The 17,203-nt window shown below is 45.6% G+C and overlaps 1 protein-coding gene across 1 annotated transcript in view; it reads right to left on the reverse strand.

The window, feature by feature from the left end:
- The window catches only part of LOC147889951 (cilia- and flagella-associated protein 52-like), a 472,453-nt gene that overhangs the window by 436,833 nt on the left and 18,417 nt on the right, over positions 1–17,203 (reverse strand). The window contains 1 exon segment of the mRNA XM_087391038.1: positions 16,454–16,513. Coding sequence (XP_087247164.1) covers positions 16,454–16,513 — 60 coding nt within the window.

The raw sequence follows: 17,203 nt of genomic DNA on the forward strand, positions 1-17,203 counted from the left end.
GGGAAAATGGAAAGACCAGGATTTGTGGAGACTGGTGATGATACTGCACATCCTATTGTGCAGATTGGTAAAATTCCTTTGTCTATGCAGGATGGAAAAAAGAAATACCTGTCTGATGTATTTCATGTCCCGAATATCACCAAGGACCTAGTTTCTGTTGGTCAAATGGTTGAGCAGGGCTTGCAGGTCAGATTTAATCCTCATGGATGCTTTGTTGAGGATATGAAAAATAATGGTCGCTTGATAGAAAAAGGAAAGAAGAATGGCAGGATGTTTACGTTGGATGCAGACATGCCTGAATTGAGTGCAGCAATGTTTGCACATGGGACCGGTGTAGTTGCAGATATTGATATCTGGCATAAACGCATTGGTCATGTTAATGTACAATGACTTAAATCAATGCAGGCCCAAAATATTGTTGCAAGATTGCCTAAATGCAAGGTTACAGAAATGCATAAGGTATGTGAAGCCTGTCAATTTGAAAAATAGGCAAGGAAACCATTTCCTAGACATGTTTAAGAGAGTAAAAAGCCATTGGAATTAATCCACTCTGATGTGTGGACTACTAAAGTTGCATCTATTGGAGGCTGTCATTATTTTGTCACTTTTATTGATGACTACAGCAGAAAAGTTTGGGTGCATTTTATGAAAAAGAAAAGTGAAGTGTTTGGGCATTTCAAAGCTTTTAAAGCTATGGTTGAAAAAGAAACAGGCCTGCAAATAAAATGCCTAAGGTCAGATGGAGGGGGAGAGTACCTCTCAAATGAGTTTGCAAGGTCCCTACAGGAGCATGGCATAAAGCAGCAATATTCATGCAGTCATACCCCACAGCAAAATGGACTTGCAGAAAGGAAAAACAGTCATATTGCAGAGGTATCTCGGGCCATGCTAAATGAAAAAGACCTACCAGATTATTATTGGGCTGAAGCAGTTGCTACAACAGTTTACATAATGAACAGGACTCCCATTGCAGCAATACATGGCATGACGCCAGAGGAAATGTATACTAGTAGGAAACCGGATATTTCTCATTTGAAAATTTTTGGTTGCATTGCCTATGTTCATGTGCCAAATGAATTGAGGTCTAAGTTGGATCCAAAAGCTGAGAAGTGCATCTTTATTGGTTATTCTCTGCAGCAAAAAGGATATAGATGCTATAACCCTTCTACTCGTAAGTTTACAGTGAGTAGAGATGTTGTTTTTTATGAGATGAGTAGCTGGTATAAACAAGTAAATGTGATTGATGATGCAGATGCACAAAATGGTAATGTTGCACAGAATTCACAGTAGCAATCACAAAATATTAGTGGACCTACAGTGTCCTCTAGCAGTAGTTCACATACTTCACCATGGACAGGCAGATTGAGATCAGGAGAATCTCCTCAAAGCAATGCAGATAGTGGTATGCAGGTATCACGAAAAGAAAAAGAGAAGGTAGATCAGCCCATGTTTGATGTGAATACAGGTCACTCTTATGTGGATGGTGAATCCAGTGGCTCAGAACATAGCATTGATGATGAGTTGGGTATTCCTTCTGTTGTTACACCCAGAGTAAGGAAGACCAGGGATGTTTTGAGAGCACCTGGAAGTGAGCCTATTTTGCACAGGTCTACCAGAGCTAGGTATCCTGTGGATAGGCTGAAATATGATGGATTTACAGCCATTCAATACGCCTATATGGTCAAAGTGATACAGGAACCATAACCCACTTCTTTTGAGCAAGCCATGGGAAAAGAAAAATGGGAGAAAGCCATGGATGAAGAAATGAATGCCTTGGAAGCAAATGCTACATGGGAATTGGTGCCTTTGCCTAAAGACAAGAATGCAATTGGCTGTAAGTGGGTTTATAAGGTGAAGCACAATGCAGATGGTTCTGTGAACAGATACAAGGCAAGATTAGTTGTCAAGGGGTATGCACAGACATATGGCATTGATTATGAAGAAACATTCAGTCCGGTTGCAAGGATGGCAGCCGTAAGAGCAGTCATTGCTATGGCTACATCAAAGGGACGGTCTTTACATTAGATGGATGTAAAGAATGCCTTCTTGCATGGTGATTTGCAAGAAGAGGTCTTTATGGAGCAGCCACCACGTTATGTTCATGCTGTTCATCCTGAGTTTGTTTGCAGGTTGAAGAAAGCCTTGTATGGCTTGAAGCAAGCACCTAGAGCATGGTCTGACAAGATAGGATAGTATCTTATCACTATTGGCTTTCAAATTTCCAAGGCAGATTTCTCAATTTATGTGAAAAAAACAAAAAAAGGTATTATGCTGCTTGTCATTTATGTTGATGATTTGATCATCACAGGCGATAGTGATGAAGATATCCTTCATGTGAAAATGCTATTGAAGCAAAAGTTTGAGATGAAGGATTTGGGAGAGGTGCATTATTTCTTGGGCATTGAGGTGATTAGATCACCAAGTGGGATACAGCTCTTGATACAGCTCTTGCAGAGGCAGTATGGATTGGACATGCTGTCCAAATATGGGATGACTGGCTGTAAGCCTATTTCAGTTCCTTTGGAGCAGAATGTGAAGCTGAGCGCAGATGCAGGTGAGCTTCTGGAAGACCCTACTATGTACAGACGCATAGTAGGAAGTTTGATTTATATGACTATTACCAGGCCCATTTGAGCTATGTTGTTGGATTGGTAAGTCAGTTTATGCAGGCTCCAAGGAAACCGCATTTGGATGCGGCTAGACGCATACTCAGGTATGTGAAGTCCACATTGTAGTATGGACTATTTTATGAGGCTGGGGTTCAGATACAGTTGCATGGATACACTGATGCTGATTGGGCTGGTAGTATTTCTGATAGAAGATCTACCAGTGGATATGTGTTCTCTTTTGGGAGTGCTGCAGTCACTTGGAGCAACAAGAAACAACCTACAGTTGCCTTGTCGAGCACAGAGGCTGAGTACAGGGGTGCAGCAATGGCTGCATGTGAGGTAGCTTGGTTGCATAAGCTACTTTATGATATGCATCAGTCTACAGATGGGCCAGTTGTCATTTATTGTGGCAACATGAGCAGTATACACTTGGCAAATAACCCAGTCTATCATGCTAGAACAAAGCACATTGAGGTGCATTATCACTATGTGCGGGAGAAGGTTTTACTAGGTCTTATTAATCTAGTTTATGTCAGCACAGAGGATCAGGTAGCTAACATATTCACGAAGGCATTGGGCGCAGAGAAGCTACGCAAGTTCAGAGACCTGCTCGATGTGCAGGAATTGGGATTGAGCTCGAGGGGGAGTGTTGAGATATCGAGCTCCACTCATGATATGCCAGGGTGACCGTTGTGCATTTATGTCACCGACTTGTTAGCTACAGATGTGGTTGGTACACCGCCCATGCAGTCTTGAATTCTGCATTGGTGAAAGGTGCATCCAGAGAAACATACATCTCATCCTTCACCAATATAGGGATACACTGCCAAATAACCTCTCTGGCATCATCAATGGCCTGTGTGCCTGGATCTGCAGTAAGAAGGGATGCAAAAAATTCTGAAGCTACATGCATGACAACATATCAGGATCTGACTGTAACACCCCGTCTGAGTCAACAAGCTACGAAACACTATCTCTACTATGTCTGGGCCCATGAGTAGAGAAAAAGTGTTTGTTGACCCTGCCACCCATCTGAATCCAAAATGATTCGCGTGCATGAAAGGCATACTCTGCTCTCTGATCCAACAATGTCTGCAAATGAGCCCTTGCTGCAGCAAGGCACTCCTGAATCCTAGCATCTGTGGGCCTCTTCTGCTCTTCCCTTTGAAGGGATGCTAACTGCTGGCATATACCAATCTCACATCTGAGAATCTCACGTCTTCTAGAATCAGCGATTGAATGATAATAGTCACTAATTCCGGATAAGGCTGCAGCTACCTGAGATGGATGGATAGCTCCACCCTGTATGTGAGAAACCCAAATCTGTAAAATATCCTCCGTGAGGCTCTCCTCTGCATAAAAAGCATCCAGAATCCTGACACTGGCAGAGCGTCCTCTTCGATGAGGCTCAAGAATCTGCAACACCACTAGAAAATGATCTGAGGTGGAAACCCCAGTAGAAATGCATACAGATCCTCCTTTATCAAGTGCCCAATCATCTACATAAAATCTGTCAATCCATGCATGAATGGGCATGTGTATTCTCCTATTCGACCAAGAGTACAGGAGTGACTGTGGCATACTATGAAAGGCATCATCCAAGTATCTCTTCCACTGAACTGAAAGGGAAAGGCATCCCAGGCTGCCCTCTCCAAAGAATGAATTCCACCCTGTCTGCCTCCCTTTTTGTTTGAAGGCAACTCAACCATGTTAAAGTCGCCACCAATGATCCAAGAATCTGCAATGGGGGCCCAAGAGAGTAACTCCTTCCAAAAGGAGATCCGCTCCCCTCTGTTTTTGGGAGCATAAAGATTGAGAAGACCAATCTTACGCCCTCCAATCAAAATAATGATCCATTGAGCTCTAGAAGGGGAGATAATACCATGACCAGCAACCAAGGGGAGAATAGAAAGAGAGACCGAAATGCAAGTACCTCCCCTTGTGCCCATAGCAGGCGATCAGAAGGTATGTCCTGAAAGCAGTTTGCCAGACTTAGAGCAATCACTGGCAACCAGCTTGTGTTCCTAGATAAAAAGGATATCAATAGCACCTCCGGTGATGCCTAGATGAAGCTGGTTCCAGATCAGCTGCCTACAGCGACGGTGTGGAACTCTACCTAGGCCTTGTATGTTCCAGCTGACTATCCTCATCGACAGGAGGATGCTGGATGGAAAGGCTTACCCGACCTAGTAGAGGAGACCAGCTTCCCCTGGGCCAAAACACTCCTGCTGAGGGCAGGAAACTCAACAGGTGAAAGGATCCCCACACCTATTGAAAGGGAGGCCTTGTCAGAAGGAATCCCAATGACCGGGACCCCTAAGGTGGAGGGCACAAACTCATCATCATCCATGAAAGTCGCCGAATCTGCCAGTGCCGAAAAAGAATTCCTGATAACTGGCCGAGGAGTGTGAAGAAGACCTGCACTCGTGGAAGATGGAGGGGAAGGACCTGCTAGGCCTCTATCAGCAGAACTGGAGCTGGGGGTTGAGGAGGCCTGTGGCTGGGGTGAAGAGGAATTAGGAGCCCTCATCTGCGCCTGCACTTTCTCGGTTGTCCTGACTGTGGCAGGAACAGTTTGCGGGGAAGAAGTACCTGTATTCCCCTCGTGGTCAGAAACCAAGGGGTCAGAGACCAAAGTGACTGGGGCTGGTGGATCTAAAGGACCCTCCTGATGTGGAACTGTAGTGTCTGGGGTTGCAACAACATCCACCTCTGGAGTCTGGAAGGTGTCTGTCTGAACAGGATCAAAAGTCTCCTCCTGAGGTAAGGGAGCCGCTCTAATAGCTCTCTATCGTGGTACTAGGTGTGCTGCAGGCATTGGGCACCCTGCTGCCCCTGGTGGTCCTGGGGTGCGCGAAGTAGGGCGCCCTGTTGCTCTTGGTGGTCCTGGAGTGCATGGTACAGGGTGCTGGGAAGGTGAAGTCGTGGTAGTACGTGAAGGAGCCGCACCAGAAGACCTCTTGGGTCTTTTTCTCTTCCTTGGGCAGTCTCTAGTAAAGTGCCCAAGGGTCCTACAAATCCTGCACTGGTCCTGTCTACCAGAAATCTCGACTCTCTGTCGAAAGAGAGAGCCGTCTGGATGCTGAAGCATAATGTGGTCATCTGAGATGTTAGGGTCAGAGACAATGACTCTAACACGAGGCACCCCATCTGCACTGACTGCCTCTGCCAAGGAAGAAGGCATGCCAGGAAGGGAGGGGATCTCCGTGACCACTCCAAATGTGGCTCTGATAGTGGCAAGCAGTCGATGGTAGACCTGAGGAAGACCAGGAAACCTAATGAACAGTGATGTGACTTGCCTGCCCTCCTCGACCGGATCGAAGCCCAAGGTGTAGGGCAAAAGAAAGATCCTCCTCGAACCCAAAGCTAGGGGATTAGCTTTGAGAACAAGGGCTGTGGACTCGTGGGAGTCGAAAACCACTTGGAAGAATCCACGTCCCAAAAGTCGAATATCCCTGAGGTGAGGGGCGAGGTCTCCTGGTAATGCCGCCAGCATCCAGTCTCTAGCCTGTGATCTGGAAGCGTGTGACCCAAAGATGCGGGCGAAAAGTGATGTGGAGCCCATTCCACATCTTTCTTGAGCTGTTGCAGCTCGTCTTATGAAAAAATGACGGTTCTCGTGGTCGGTGGAGGTGGATGGAGATTGGCTGAATGGGGATCTATTCGCCAATTGATGTAAAAGGGCCGATTCCAACACTGAAAAAGCTCTGTTTGTAAAACTACTGCCCAGGACGCCTTGAACGCGAGCGCAGGAAGAAGGAGAAAGAGAGGGTAGGAGAGAGGGGAAGGGAAGGGAAAGAGAGAGGCAGGAAGAAGGAGAAAGAGAGGAGAGACGGAGGTAGGCTGAGGGGGAGGCGTGGGGAGCTGAGATAGGGAGGAAGGGGATGGGGAGGGAGAGGGAGGTCACCTTGGGGGGGAGAGTAGCGGGGGGGGGGGAGCGTGGGGGAGGGAGGGGGTCACCTTGGGGGGGAGAGCAGTGGGGGGGTCACCTTGGGGGGGAGAGCGTGGGGGAGGGAGGGGGGTAGGGGAGGAGAAGGGGGTGGGGGGGCTGGCAGGGGAGGGGGAGGGCAGAGGAGAAGGGGGCAACAAGGAGGGGGAGAGCAGCGGGGGGGGAGAGGGAGGGCGAGGGGGGGGGCGGGGGAGGAGAAGGGGGCAGGGGGGCTGGCGGGGGAGAGGGAGGGCGGAGGAGAAGGGGGCAGCGGGGAGGGGGAGAGGAGAAAGGGGCAGCGGGGAGGGGGGCAGCGGGGGGGGGCTGGCGAGGGAGAGGGATGATGGGGGAGGGGACGGGGGAGGAGAAGGGGGGCGGGGTGGCTGACGGGTGGGGGAGAGGTTGGGCGGGGAGGGGGAGGTAGGGGTAGTGGGGGGGGGAGAGGGAGGGCGGAGAGGAGGGAGGGGAGAGGGAGGGTGAGGGAGGAGGGAGAGGGGGCTGGCGAGAGGGGAGGGAGAGGAGGAGCAGCGAGGGGGGGAGAGGGGGGGGCAGCGAGGGAGAGGGAGAAGGAGAGGGGGCTGGCTGAGAGAGGGAGAGGGAGAGGGAGAGGGGGCTGACTGAGAGAGGGAGAGGGGAGGCCAGTAGCTCACGGGGAGTAGTAGCAGCTCCTGAAGCAGCACACTTTTTTGGTAGTTGCGTGTTTTTCATAAAATTTTACATTTTTGGCGTGAAGAACCATCGAGTTTCTTGATAAAGAAAATGACGAAGTGCTAGACCCAGTCTTGTTTTAGCTTCCTACTCAGCAAAACAAATGTGCGGAGTGGAAGGGAGCGATCTTTGCCGTACTTAATTTCCAGGTGTGGATAGGAATTGTGCTGCTTCCTTGAGGCGATGGTCAAGGATTGTGCGAAGCAATATGCCATCTCTATGTATCAGTGTGCCCTTGGTGAGGAGAGACTGTACTTTGATAAACTTTGGATGAGCAGACCATTTAGGGTATTTGCCACCTTGTTTTGGCAGTGAGAAAGCCCTTTGAATGACTGTACTGTCGAGGATAATGTTGAGTGGGCTCTGCTGTACAGTGATTGTACCGTACTTGCCATCCTTTGCATTGTTGGAGTAGTAAGAATGGAGAAAGTCCTTGATGTAGGTGGTCATGGTAGGACTGTCCTCCAAGGATTTGAGGCTCTCATGCAAACTGCCTAGACCCCGTTGCTCTAAGTAAGATGTTGCTTCTTGGGAAAGAGCATAAGTCGATGTGGGTGGCCAGACAAGTTCCAATGATTGAACGTTGTGGTTCTACTACCTTGGTGAGGATAATACATATGATTTTGTTGGTGGATTCTACGAGTCCATTCCCTTGGGGGTAGTAGGGTGTGCTTTTTCTATGGATTACCATAAAGCCAGACAAGAGTTCTTGGATTACCTCATTGACAAAATGTGTGCCTCTATCTGACACAATTTCAATGGGGCATCCGAATCGGGTGATCACATTTTCATATAAGAATCTTGCTGTGCTTCTGGCATCTACCTTTCTGACTGCTTTAGCTTCAGCGCATTTTGTAAAGTAATCAGTGGCCACAATGATGTAGCGTGCCTGTATTCCTTTTGCTGCTGGATGTATGGGACCCACATAGTCAATCCCCCATTTTTCAAATGGTTTTTGTGTAATAATTGGTGTTAGGGGATTGAATTCTTTGTGTTGTGGTGTAATAGTCCGTTGGCATACATCACAGTCTTTTACATATTCATAGGCATCTGCCCACAGTGTTGGCCACCAGTAGCCTGCGAGGAGAACTTGTTGTGGCTTCCCCTTGGAAGTGTCCTCCTGCAATGCCTTCATGGACTTCACTCAGGATTGGCATGATCTCATGAGGCATTACACATCTTCTTCATATCTGGTCCTTGCCCCATCTTGTACAGTTGTCCTGCAATGAGTTGATAGGGTGCAACCTTTAGAATCAATTTTCTGGCATCTACTGCTTTCATGTCAGGGGGTGGTCTTCGTGCCATCAAGTACCCAATGATATCTCCACACCATTCTAGAACAGCATCTATTTGAAATAGTGTGGCATCTGGTAAGTCGTCTTCTACTCCAATGGCTTCTTCTCCTGACTTGACTCGAGACATGTGATCGGCAATGTAGTGTTGGGCACCTTTGCGGACCACTATTTCAAAGTTGAATTCTTGAAGCAAGAGGAGCCATCTGGTTATTCTTCCTGGGGTACACGGACGGTTCACAAGATAAAGCAATGCTTGATGGTCGGTATAGAAGACAAAATCATTTGCCAGTAGATAGTGCCAAAATTTCTTTACACTATACACCATTGATAAGGGTTCTCTTTCTGTGGTTGTATAGTTAATCTCTGCATCATTGAGTTGTCGACTGGCGAAGTAGAAGGGGTAGTCTTTCTTATGTTCACCAGGTTAACAAAGCACACTCCCAATTGCATACTTGGATCCATCGGTATGAACATGAAAATCAATATCCCAATTGGGAGATATAAGGATGGGTGCTGTGATTAGGCGCCACTTTAAAAGCTCAAAGGCTTGGTCACACTCTTCGGTCCATAAGAACTCCACTAATAATTTGTAAAGTGGTCTAGCTACCATGGCATACCGCAATATAAATCTTCTATAATAGCCGGCATGTCCCATAAAGACCTGTACACCTTTGGAATTTGTAGGAGGAGGCGATTACATGATGATTTTGATTTTGGCCATGTCAGTTGCAATCCCATGTTGAGAGACGATGTGTCCCAAAACAACTCCATGGGTGACCATGAACTGGCATTTTGTTGGATTTAGGGAGATGCCATACTCCCTGCATTTGATTAGTACTTCTTCAAGACATTTGAAGTGGTCCTGTTTGTTTGAATGGATGCACAAATCATCCAAGAACACCTGTAAAAACTTATTCAAAAATGACTTGAAAGCTGTGAACATGACTCGCTGGAATGTGGCTGGGGCATTACAAAGGCCGAATGGCATGACTCTATATGCAAAAATATCCCATTCTATAGCAAATGCTGTTTTTGATTGGTCTTGAGGAGCAATTTGCTCTTGGTTATAGCCACTAAAGCCATCCAAGAAGCTATATATTTCAGATCCTGCCACCTTTTCCAACACTTTCTGTTAAGGGTAGGGGATAGTGATCCTGTTGGGATATCTCAAGGTGTATGCCTCAGGCACACCTTGGTTTCTATGTGTGTGTGCTAGAGGCATAGTTAGGTGCCCATAAGCACAGTTAGGTGGTGATAGAAGCCACATAGGATGATTGAGAGAATCTAGGAGCAGATTGAGGAGATGATTGTGGAGCTCAGAGGTCATCAGTGATGTCAGTGATCATGTAAGAGGTGCCTACTTAAGGACCTCATCTTTCTTCATTCCATAAGCAAGAATTCTGAGTTTGTGTTCACTCCATGCTTTCTTTTCAGTTTACCAACATGGTATCAGAGCCCTTTGATCCCCCTTGAGCCCATTTGTGCCACATCATCTTCTTCTTCTCCATCTTCTTCTTCTTCATCTTCACCATTTCTTCCCCTTCTTCCCAAATCTTGCTAAAGCTTGTTCTCCTCCGTTTCTATGCCATTCTCCAAGCCCTTCCTGCTGGAGATACCTCTCAAATGGGCAAACCTTCAGCTGCAAGGAATCGAAGAACGGACGTCGCTGCTGGTCGTCATTTCCCGAAAATCGTCGAACATCTCTTCTACGTTTTCTCTGTTTCAGCTCCACCTTTCTCTAATTCCTTTTAGGGGAATCTTCTCCATACCTTGGGCTATCTTGTGTTGAAATCTGAGCAGCAATGGCTGCATATTCAAGGAGAAAATAGAGAAAAACCAGTCGAATTTGAGGAAGCTAGCTATGGCGACCTGGCGCAGAATTGCGCCTCTCCTCCTCAGGGGATCTTCTCTGGTATAAGAGCTTTCTTTTGATTCAGAAAGCCCCTTTTTCTTTGCTTTGGAGAGTAAGATACAAGCCCTCCAAATTCAGGCCTCTGTTTTTGACAGTTTTGACAAGGTTGTGAAAGTGATGCTACATTAGATGCTACTTTAGCATTTCTGAGGTTTTGAAGTTTTGAAAAGCATTAGTACAACTGTGGCTACAGCTTTCTTTTAAGTTGCTATACCTGGATTTGATTGGAAAGCTTTCATTTAGCCACCTCTATGAAGCATGTAAGTGAAAGCATCATTGATTGAAATTTGGTCACAAGTCTTTGCTACATTAAATGCTTATATTTTGAAGCTTTTCAGTTGTTATTCTAGCCTTGTAAGAGAGAAGACACTGCCCAATTCTTGGGTTAGACCCTCTCATGGCTTGCCTATGCAAAATATGTGAAAGGCCAAATCATAAAGCAATGTCTTGTTATGCTACAAAGGAAGAGAATGCCAACATGGATTCCTTGTTGAAGATTGCCAAGATAATGGTGGCCAAAAAGGAAGCAACTACAAAGCCAGAAAATGCCAATCTACTTTCAGTTGATGTGCCTCCACAAGATGAGGATGAGATGACATGTGACACCTTGTGCTAGCTGTATCCTTGACATAGCCTGAGGCATTCCCTTGAGGGGGGGTTTTGTTGGGATATCTCAAGGTGTATGCCGCAAGCACACCTTGGTTTCTATGTGTGTGCTAGAGGCACAGTTAGGTGCCCATAAGCACAGTTAGGTGGTGATAGAAGCCACATAGGATGATTGAGAGAATCTAGGAGCAGATTGAGGAGATGATTGTGGAGCTCAGAGGTCATCAGTGATGTCAGTGATCATGTAAGAGGTGCCTACTTTAGGACCTCATCTTTCTTCATTCCATAAGCAAGAATTCTGAGTTTGTGTTCACTCCATGCTTTCTTTTCAGTTTACCAACAGATCCCTAATTGTGGCGGCATTCACATTTTTTAAGTTTATGCATATTCTGAGCTTCTTGTTGCGTTTAGGTACAATGACAATGGGTGAAACCCAATCAGTGTGCTCTATCTCGTAGATGAATCCGGCATCTAGTGGTCCAGCTCGTCATAAACCATGGTGCCATATTTAGGATTTGTGCGATAAGGTCCACATACCTTAGGGTGAGCACCTTCCCTTATAGGTATTGTGTGTACTGCCACTTCTGGTGAAATTCCTTTCATCTCTTTGTATGACCATGCTAGGCAGTCACGGTATTCCATTAGGAGTTCTTTGAGTTTGGTTTCATCTTCTTGACGAAGCTGTTTTCCAATGAAAACCAATTTTTCTTCCTCCCCTTTAAGGGCGAGGTTTATTGTGCGTGTTTTTGCCGGTCCCTCATAGATTGGAGTTTCTCCAATGCTATCGGTTTCTTGAACTTCAGATTCTCTGAGTGGTCTTGGCATTGCTATTGGGGCACTCCCACTTGTATAATTCTTGAAGTATTCCGGCACTTCTCGAAGATCGGGGCCTCTGATGGGGTTGAACTAGCCTGACATGTGTCATGTGTACTGGGTGGCATAGTTGCATTTATTAATTTGTTAGGCTCTTCTTGACTTTCTTTTTCTGAAGTCTCTTGATCGAGCTTCATCCGCACATCTTATATTTCCGAAACTTCTTACGTTGGGAACTGTGGGGTAACTTTTCCACTGGTAAGGTGTTTCCAAGTAAAGGGTTCATTTGCTGTGCATACTCCTTCCAGTCCCTCAGGGGACCATTCAAGAGGCGGTGGTTCTGATTTTGAGGGAGCTGACTTTGCAAGGTACAATTCGACGATCCTTGATTGGACTCGTTCCAATTCATTGAAGTGCTCGGCCTTGGCTTTTTTGCGATTTACTCCTGCTTTCTTGCGGGATCTTTTGCTGTTATTCAACTTTGGAGGTTCAACTTTTGGGAGCTCGACTGCCATTAGGGTATGCACAATGGCTAAGTCATTATCAAAGATTTGACCTTCAATTTCAGCATTCGCAGCCTCTATTTCAAGGTCCTAAGGAAAATCTGAGTCATCATTGGTATTGGTACCTTCTTCAGGTTCATTATCCCATTCGAGGTCAGCCATAAAGAATGGCATCTCTAGATCGATTGGTTCTTCATGTGTCGGTGGAGGATCGACCTGTAGCACCTGAGCATCAATATGTGAGAAGATGGGGTCTAATGAATGGCAGTTGTCGATGGTTGCCAATGTTTGTATCCAGCTATTGACATTGCTTTGTGAGTCACCCGCTATGGCATGCTGTTGTAGGGGAGCTGATTTGCTTGAGATTGTCGTGGAAGATGTGTCATCCAATGCTCTAGGCACAATTGGTTTAATAGCTCCTGTCCCCACATTCACCCTGACTACAGTGTCTCAATTCTGGATTGTCAGTCTATCCATTCCCCAGTCATGGAGGACTGATGCTACTTGTAAGTAAGGACGTCCCAATAAGATTTGATAGGATTTTTTGGGGAGATCCAAGATTGTAAATTGAAGGGAAAAGTGGACTTCTGTGATCTTTATGGACACACCATTCACTATCCCCAAGGGTTTAGCCCGTGAATCATTGGCAAGACGTATGTTAAAATTAGCCTTTTGCATTGGTGGGAGACCCCATTCTTTGTAGAGCTCCTTTGATAGGACATTGACACCTGCTCCACCATCCACTATGGCTTGGACTTTATTATATGCCTTGTGGATCAAAGGCACAATAATGTTGCGTATGTCATCTCTCTCACCCATTCGCACAGGGATATCTTCAATGTCATTCATAGGTGGAGTGGGATTTGCGAGTTCAGCCCATCCTTTGAAACTCTCCCAGAGATTGGGACAGTTCCATAGGAGGATTCCAATGGGAATTGACACAGGGCAACTCAGGATGCTAGAGAGTGCGGCTCTTTCAAGTTGACATGGCGGTACATTGTGTTGTGGAGTCTATTGTTGGAACAAAGGCTCAAGTACAGTATCAATACTTTGTGGGGCCAAGTCATGGATTGGGTCTTGAGCTTGTTTCTCAACCTCAAATTGAGCTTGTTTATTTTGGACCCATTGTTGAAGTACTTGAAAATGAGCCTTCTCCACGTCTGCATTCGGGTATGGAGCTTCATTTATTTGAGGCTCGGGAGTTGATGTGGATGAGCTCGGCTGCTCATTGCTTGGCAGAGATGGAGGCACTTGTGCTTTCTTTTTCAGAAGTCGCTTTGGTTGGATTGGAATCTTAGGGTCCTTGGTGGCCTCTTTCTGTTGGCATGTAATTACATTGACAGATTGTGACTTTACACTTGCCGGACCCAGACTTTGATGGTCCACCCCAATGATGCCAATGGGGACGTTAGGCTTAACCTCTATTTGTTCTGGGATCTTATTTTTCATGGGACAATCCATGCATGCATGTCCTATGCCACAATCTCTGCAGAGTGGTTGGAAAGTAGCTAGGCTACCATGATGAGGACACTCTGTGGTCTGGTGATTTTCGCCACAACTGTAGCACTTGATTGGTGCTCGAAATGTGTTAGGTCGTACTTGATTTGCATAAACTGGTATTAGAGCCTCTGCACCTTCTACATAGTACACTGGGTACTCTGCTTCATACTCAAATAACGAGTCTACTTCCTCGGCTTGTAATTGATGTAACGGAACTGCCTGAGGAGCTGGGTTTGGTGCTCTTAGATATGGTCGTGGATTTGGATTCCTGAGTAATTGTGGGACTTGTGTTCGAACGGGAACATGATTTAGCCTCGGAGCTGGGGGCGCTTGTGCAAGTGCCGATTGCCTGTATGCTGGCATGGGTGCCGCTTGGTATTGTTGAGGTCGAGGCGGGTTGTTGCGCATGTTGAAGATGCAACTGTTCTCATCATGGCCGCCGATGATGCAGATATGGCACCACAACCTTGGTGGTGGATTTGCTTATGTAGTGATCCTAGCTCTTAGGACTGGGCACTCATTTGCTGTATGATTTGCCATGCAATGTGGACACCAGACATTTTCTCGTCGTGGATATGTTTGAGTTGGCGGCTGAGACAAGTGGAGTTTTTTATCCATGGCCTGCATCATATCTTCTTTCATCTTCAAGGTCATGGCCTCTAGGCGATCTTCATTTGATGTTGCGGCAGTGTCCTTTGATTTACCCTTTTTCAAGCGCTTATCTCGTGTATTTGATCTGCCGTCATCACTGCTAGTGTCTGAGTCTATCATGCCATCCTCGATGTCAATGGCTGTCGCATGAGCAGCACTGAATGTTTCATAGTTGCTTATCTTTTTCATATCCTTTCGGATTTTCTTTCTTAGACCTGCTATGAACCATGCCGTGAGGTACTTGGCATCTAGGCGTGGGTCACATTTGGCAATTAATCTCTTCATCTTACCCAGGTACGTGTGTACATCTTCTCTCCGGCCTTGTTCGATCTTGCTGAGTTGGAGAGCGAGATCATCTTGTAGCCTCTCCGTTTGAAATCGTCTTTTAAATTCCATATGAAGTAGGTCCCATGTGGCGTGTTCTTCCGCGAGAAGGTCTAGGTACTATTTAGATGCTTCATCAGTTAAGGCCATTGGAAACCAAGCCACCTTGGTTTCATGGGATTGATCTCCACCTGCGCGGCATGCAGCATCAAAAGAAACAACTACCTATGATGGAGGTAGGAAATGAGGAATTGCCACAGGTGATGCTACATCTTGGTGCACAATGGTACCCAACAGATATCCATCGCTATAGCAAGAGCCAAAGGCTACATCGGTACAAGCACAACCCATGATTATCTTGGCAGTAAATGAGACATAAGAAGATCTACTGAAATATCAACAACAAGACCGCGACACCCAAGTGTCAGAACTACCAATGGAGCAACCCCCAGCCAACACTACGGGGTCGTTAGGGTGGATGCATGGGCACCTCATGTATCAACAATTTTGACAAACCTCATTCCGTCTACCACTGGGAGAGGCAACAGGCAAGTGGGCAAGGAAAACGTTGAGCTAGAGAGGCGAGGTGGAGAGTTGAAACATAGGAAAAATGTATGGAAATCACTAAAAATCAGCAAAACATAAATGATATTTCTGGTAACTTCCAATTTGTTGCTCAGAATGAAATTCTGAGAGCACGAACAGCTCCAAAAGGGGGGTAAAACCTCAGTATGCCTATTCAAAACTCCTCTGGATTGCCCGATGCAGCTACAAAACTTTCGGTATCCAGAATTGCCTAAAAAGCTACGCATGCGACACAAAACGAAGTTGCCCAGCTGCTGAGCAGCGCTTCCTGGTGCAAAATCTCGCAACAAAACTGAAGCTCAAGATCACCTGAAGCTCATGGGAGCTCAAGACAACCAAAAGAGAAGTCGACCAGCAAGAACTAACTCCTTCTCCGCGACAGAAGTGCAACACGAGCATGCGGGAGAGCGGGGAAGCAAGTGACAGGGCTGGAAGGACTAGCTTTGATACCACATGTAGGAACAATAATGGAGAAGAGTTGTAAACACAAGAGAACAAGAAGTGAACACAAGTGAACTCCAACTGAAATGTTCAACCAAATGAAGTACAAGTACTTGGTATATATAGTCCAAGTACTAGAGCACACAAAAACTCTAAAATAGACTAAGTCTTGGTCTATGCTACACCACCATATCATTGTATATATCTCTACACCGGACCCCTCCGAGTGAGGTCTATGAGAAGAGGGAGGCATGCACTACGTTAATCAAAAGAAGAATCTAGAGACTTTCATGGAGCAATTGGGTCGAGACATAATATGGTGGCGAATAGGGACAACAAACATAAACCTAGGGCATCTCCCACCCATTAATAATTCATGTATGCTTCATTTCAATTTTCAAACGAACAAAAAATGTAGAAATCTTCAAGAGATATATATGAGTTCACACCAAATATGGATAAAGTTAGTGATAATAAAAAGATACCTAGGACATGTTCCAACCACTAATTTACGTGTGCATTATTTCTTATTTTAAACTCCACCTATCAGTTTGCTTATATTACATAAAGTATCACACCTGCATGATGTCCCCTGATAGAGTGCCTGCATAAACAAAGCCATCATTTGCATCGACAACCTACATGCATCAGTAAAAAGGGTTATTCTCGCTTGCAATACTAGCTTTAGTTTTGTGATTTATTTTGATCCAATTTACCATTTATGGCACTGAAAACATATATGGCAAGATATATTTGAAAATCCATTACTGCTAGCAAAACAATGAATGCATTAAGCATAGTTTTTGTGCATTTCCTTTTCCTAAAAGAGAATAGATTTTAAGTTATCAAATAAAAGGTCCATAGGCTGGTAGCAGTCAGTTAGCCAAATCTAATAGACATATTTCATAAAGAAGAGCATAACAATATAAATAGAGGTAGTAATTTCCAAGAATTAAAAAACAGAGTATTAACTTCAAAGTTATGATCGGTGGAAGATTTGGGACCAAAGGGTGGTTTCAGGCTTAACAGTAAGTCACTAAATAAAGCAATAGAGAAAAACAAATCCTTTAAATTTTGCCTAGGGTGTTCTCCCTCTTGCCAATTGTTGGATGCCCAACACATGATGGTCTATTGCCAATATTTGTCATGCCTTTTGAAACAACCATTAAGATCTAGGCCTAAGGGGACCAGTTTACAGTTTGGAGATGAGAAGGTGCTCTTTGGTTGATCACACTTATCCTGAATGGTGTGATAAATCATTCGTAGTAGTGACCTTCACCTCAGCCCACCATATCAGGGCTCCCTCCTCCTTCTACCCTGAAAGCCTG

The sequence above is a fragment of the Dipteris shenzhenensis genome, chromosome 19 (assembly GCF_047967505.1).
Source record: "Dipteris shenzhenensis isolate YYH24624 ecotype China chromosome 19, Dip_SZ_1.0, whole genome shotgun sequence".
Taxonomy (NCBI): Eukaryota; Viridiplantae; Streptophyta; class Polypodiopsida; order Gleicheniales; family Dipteridaceae; genus Dipteris; species Dipteris shenzhenensis.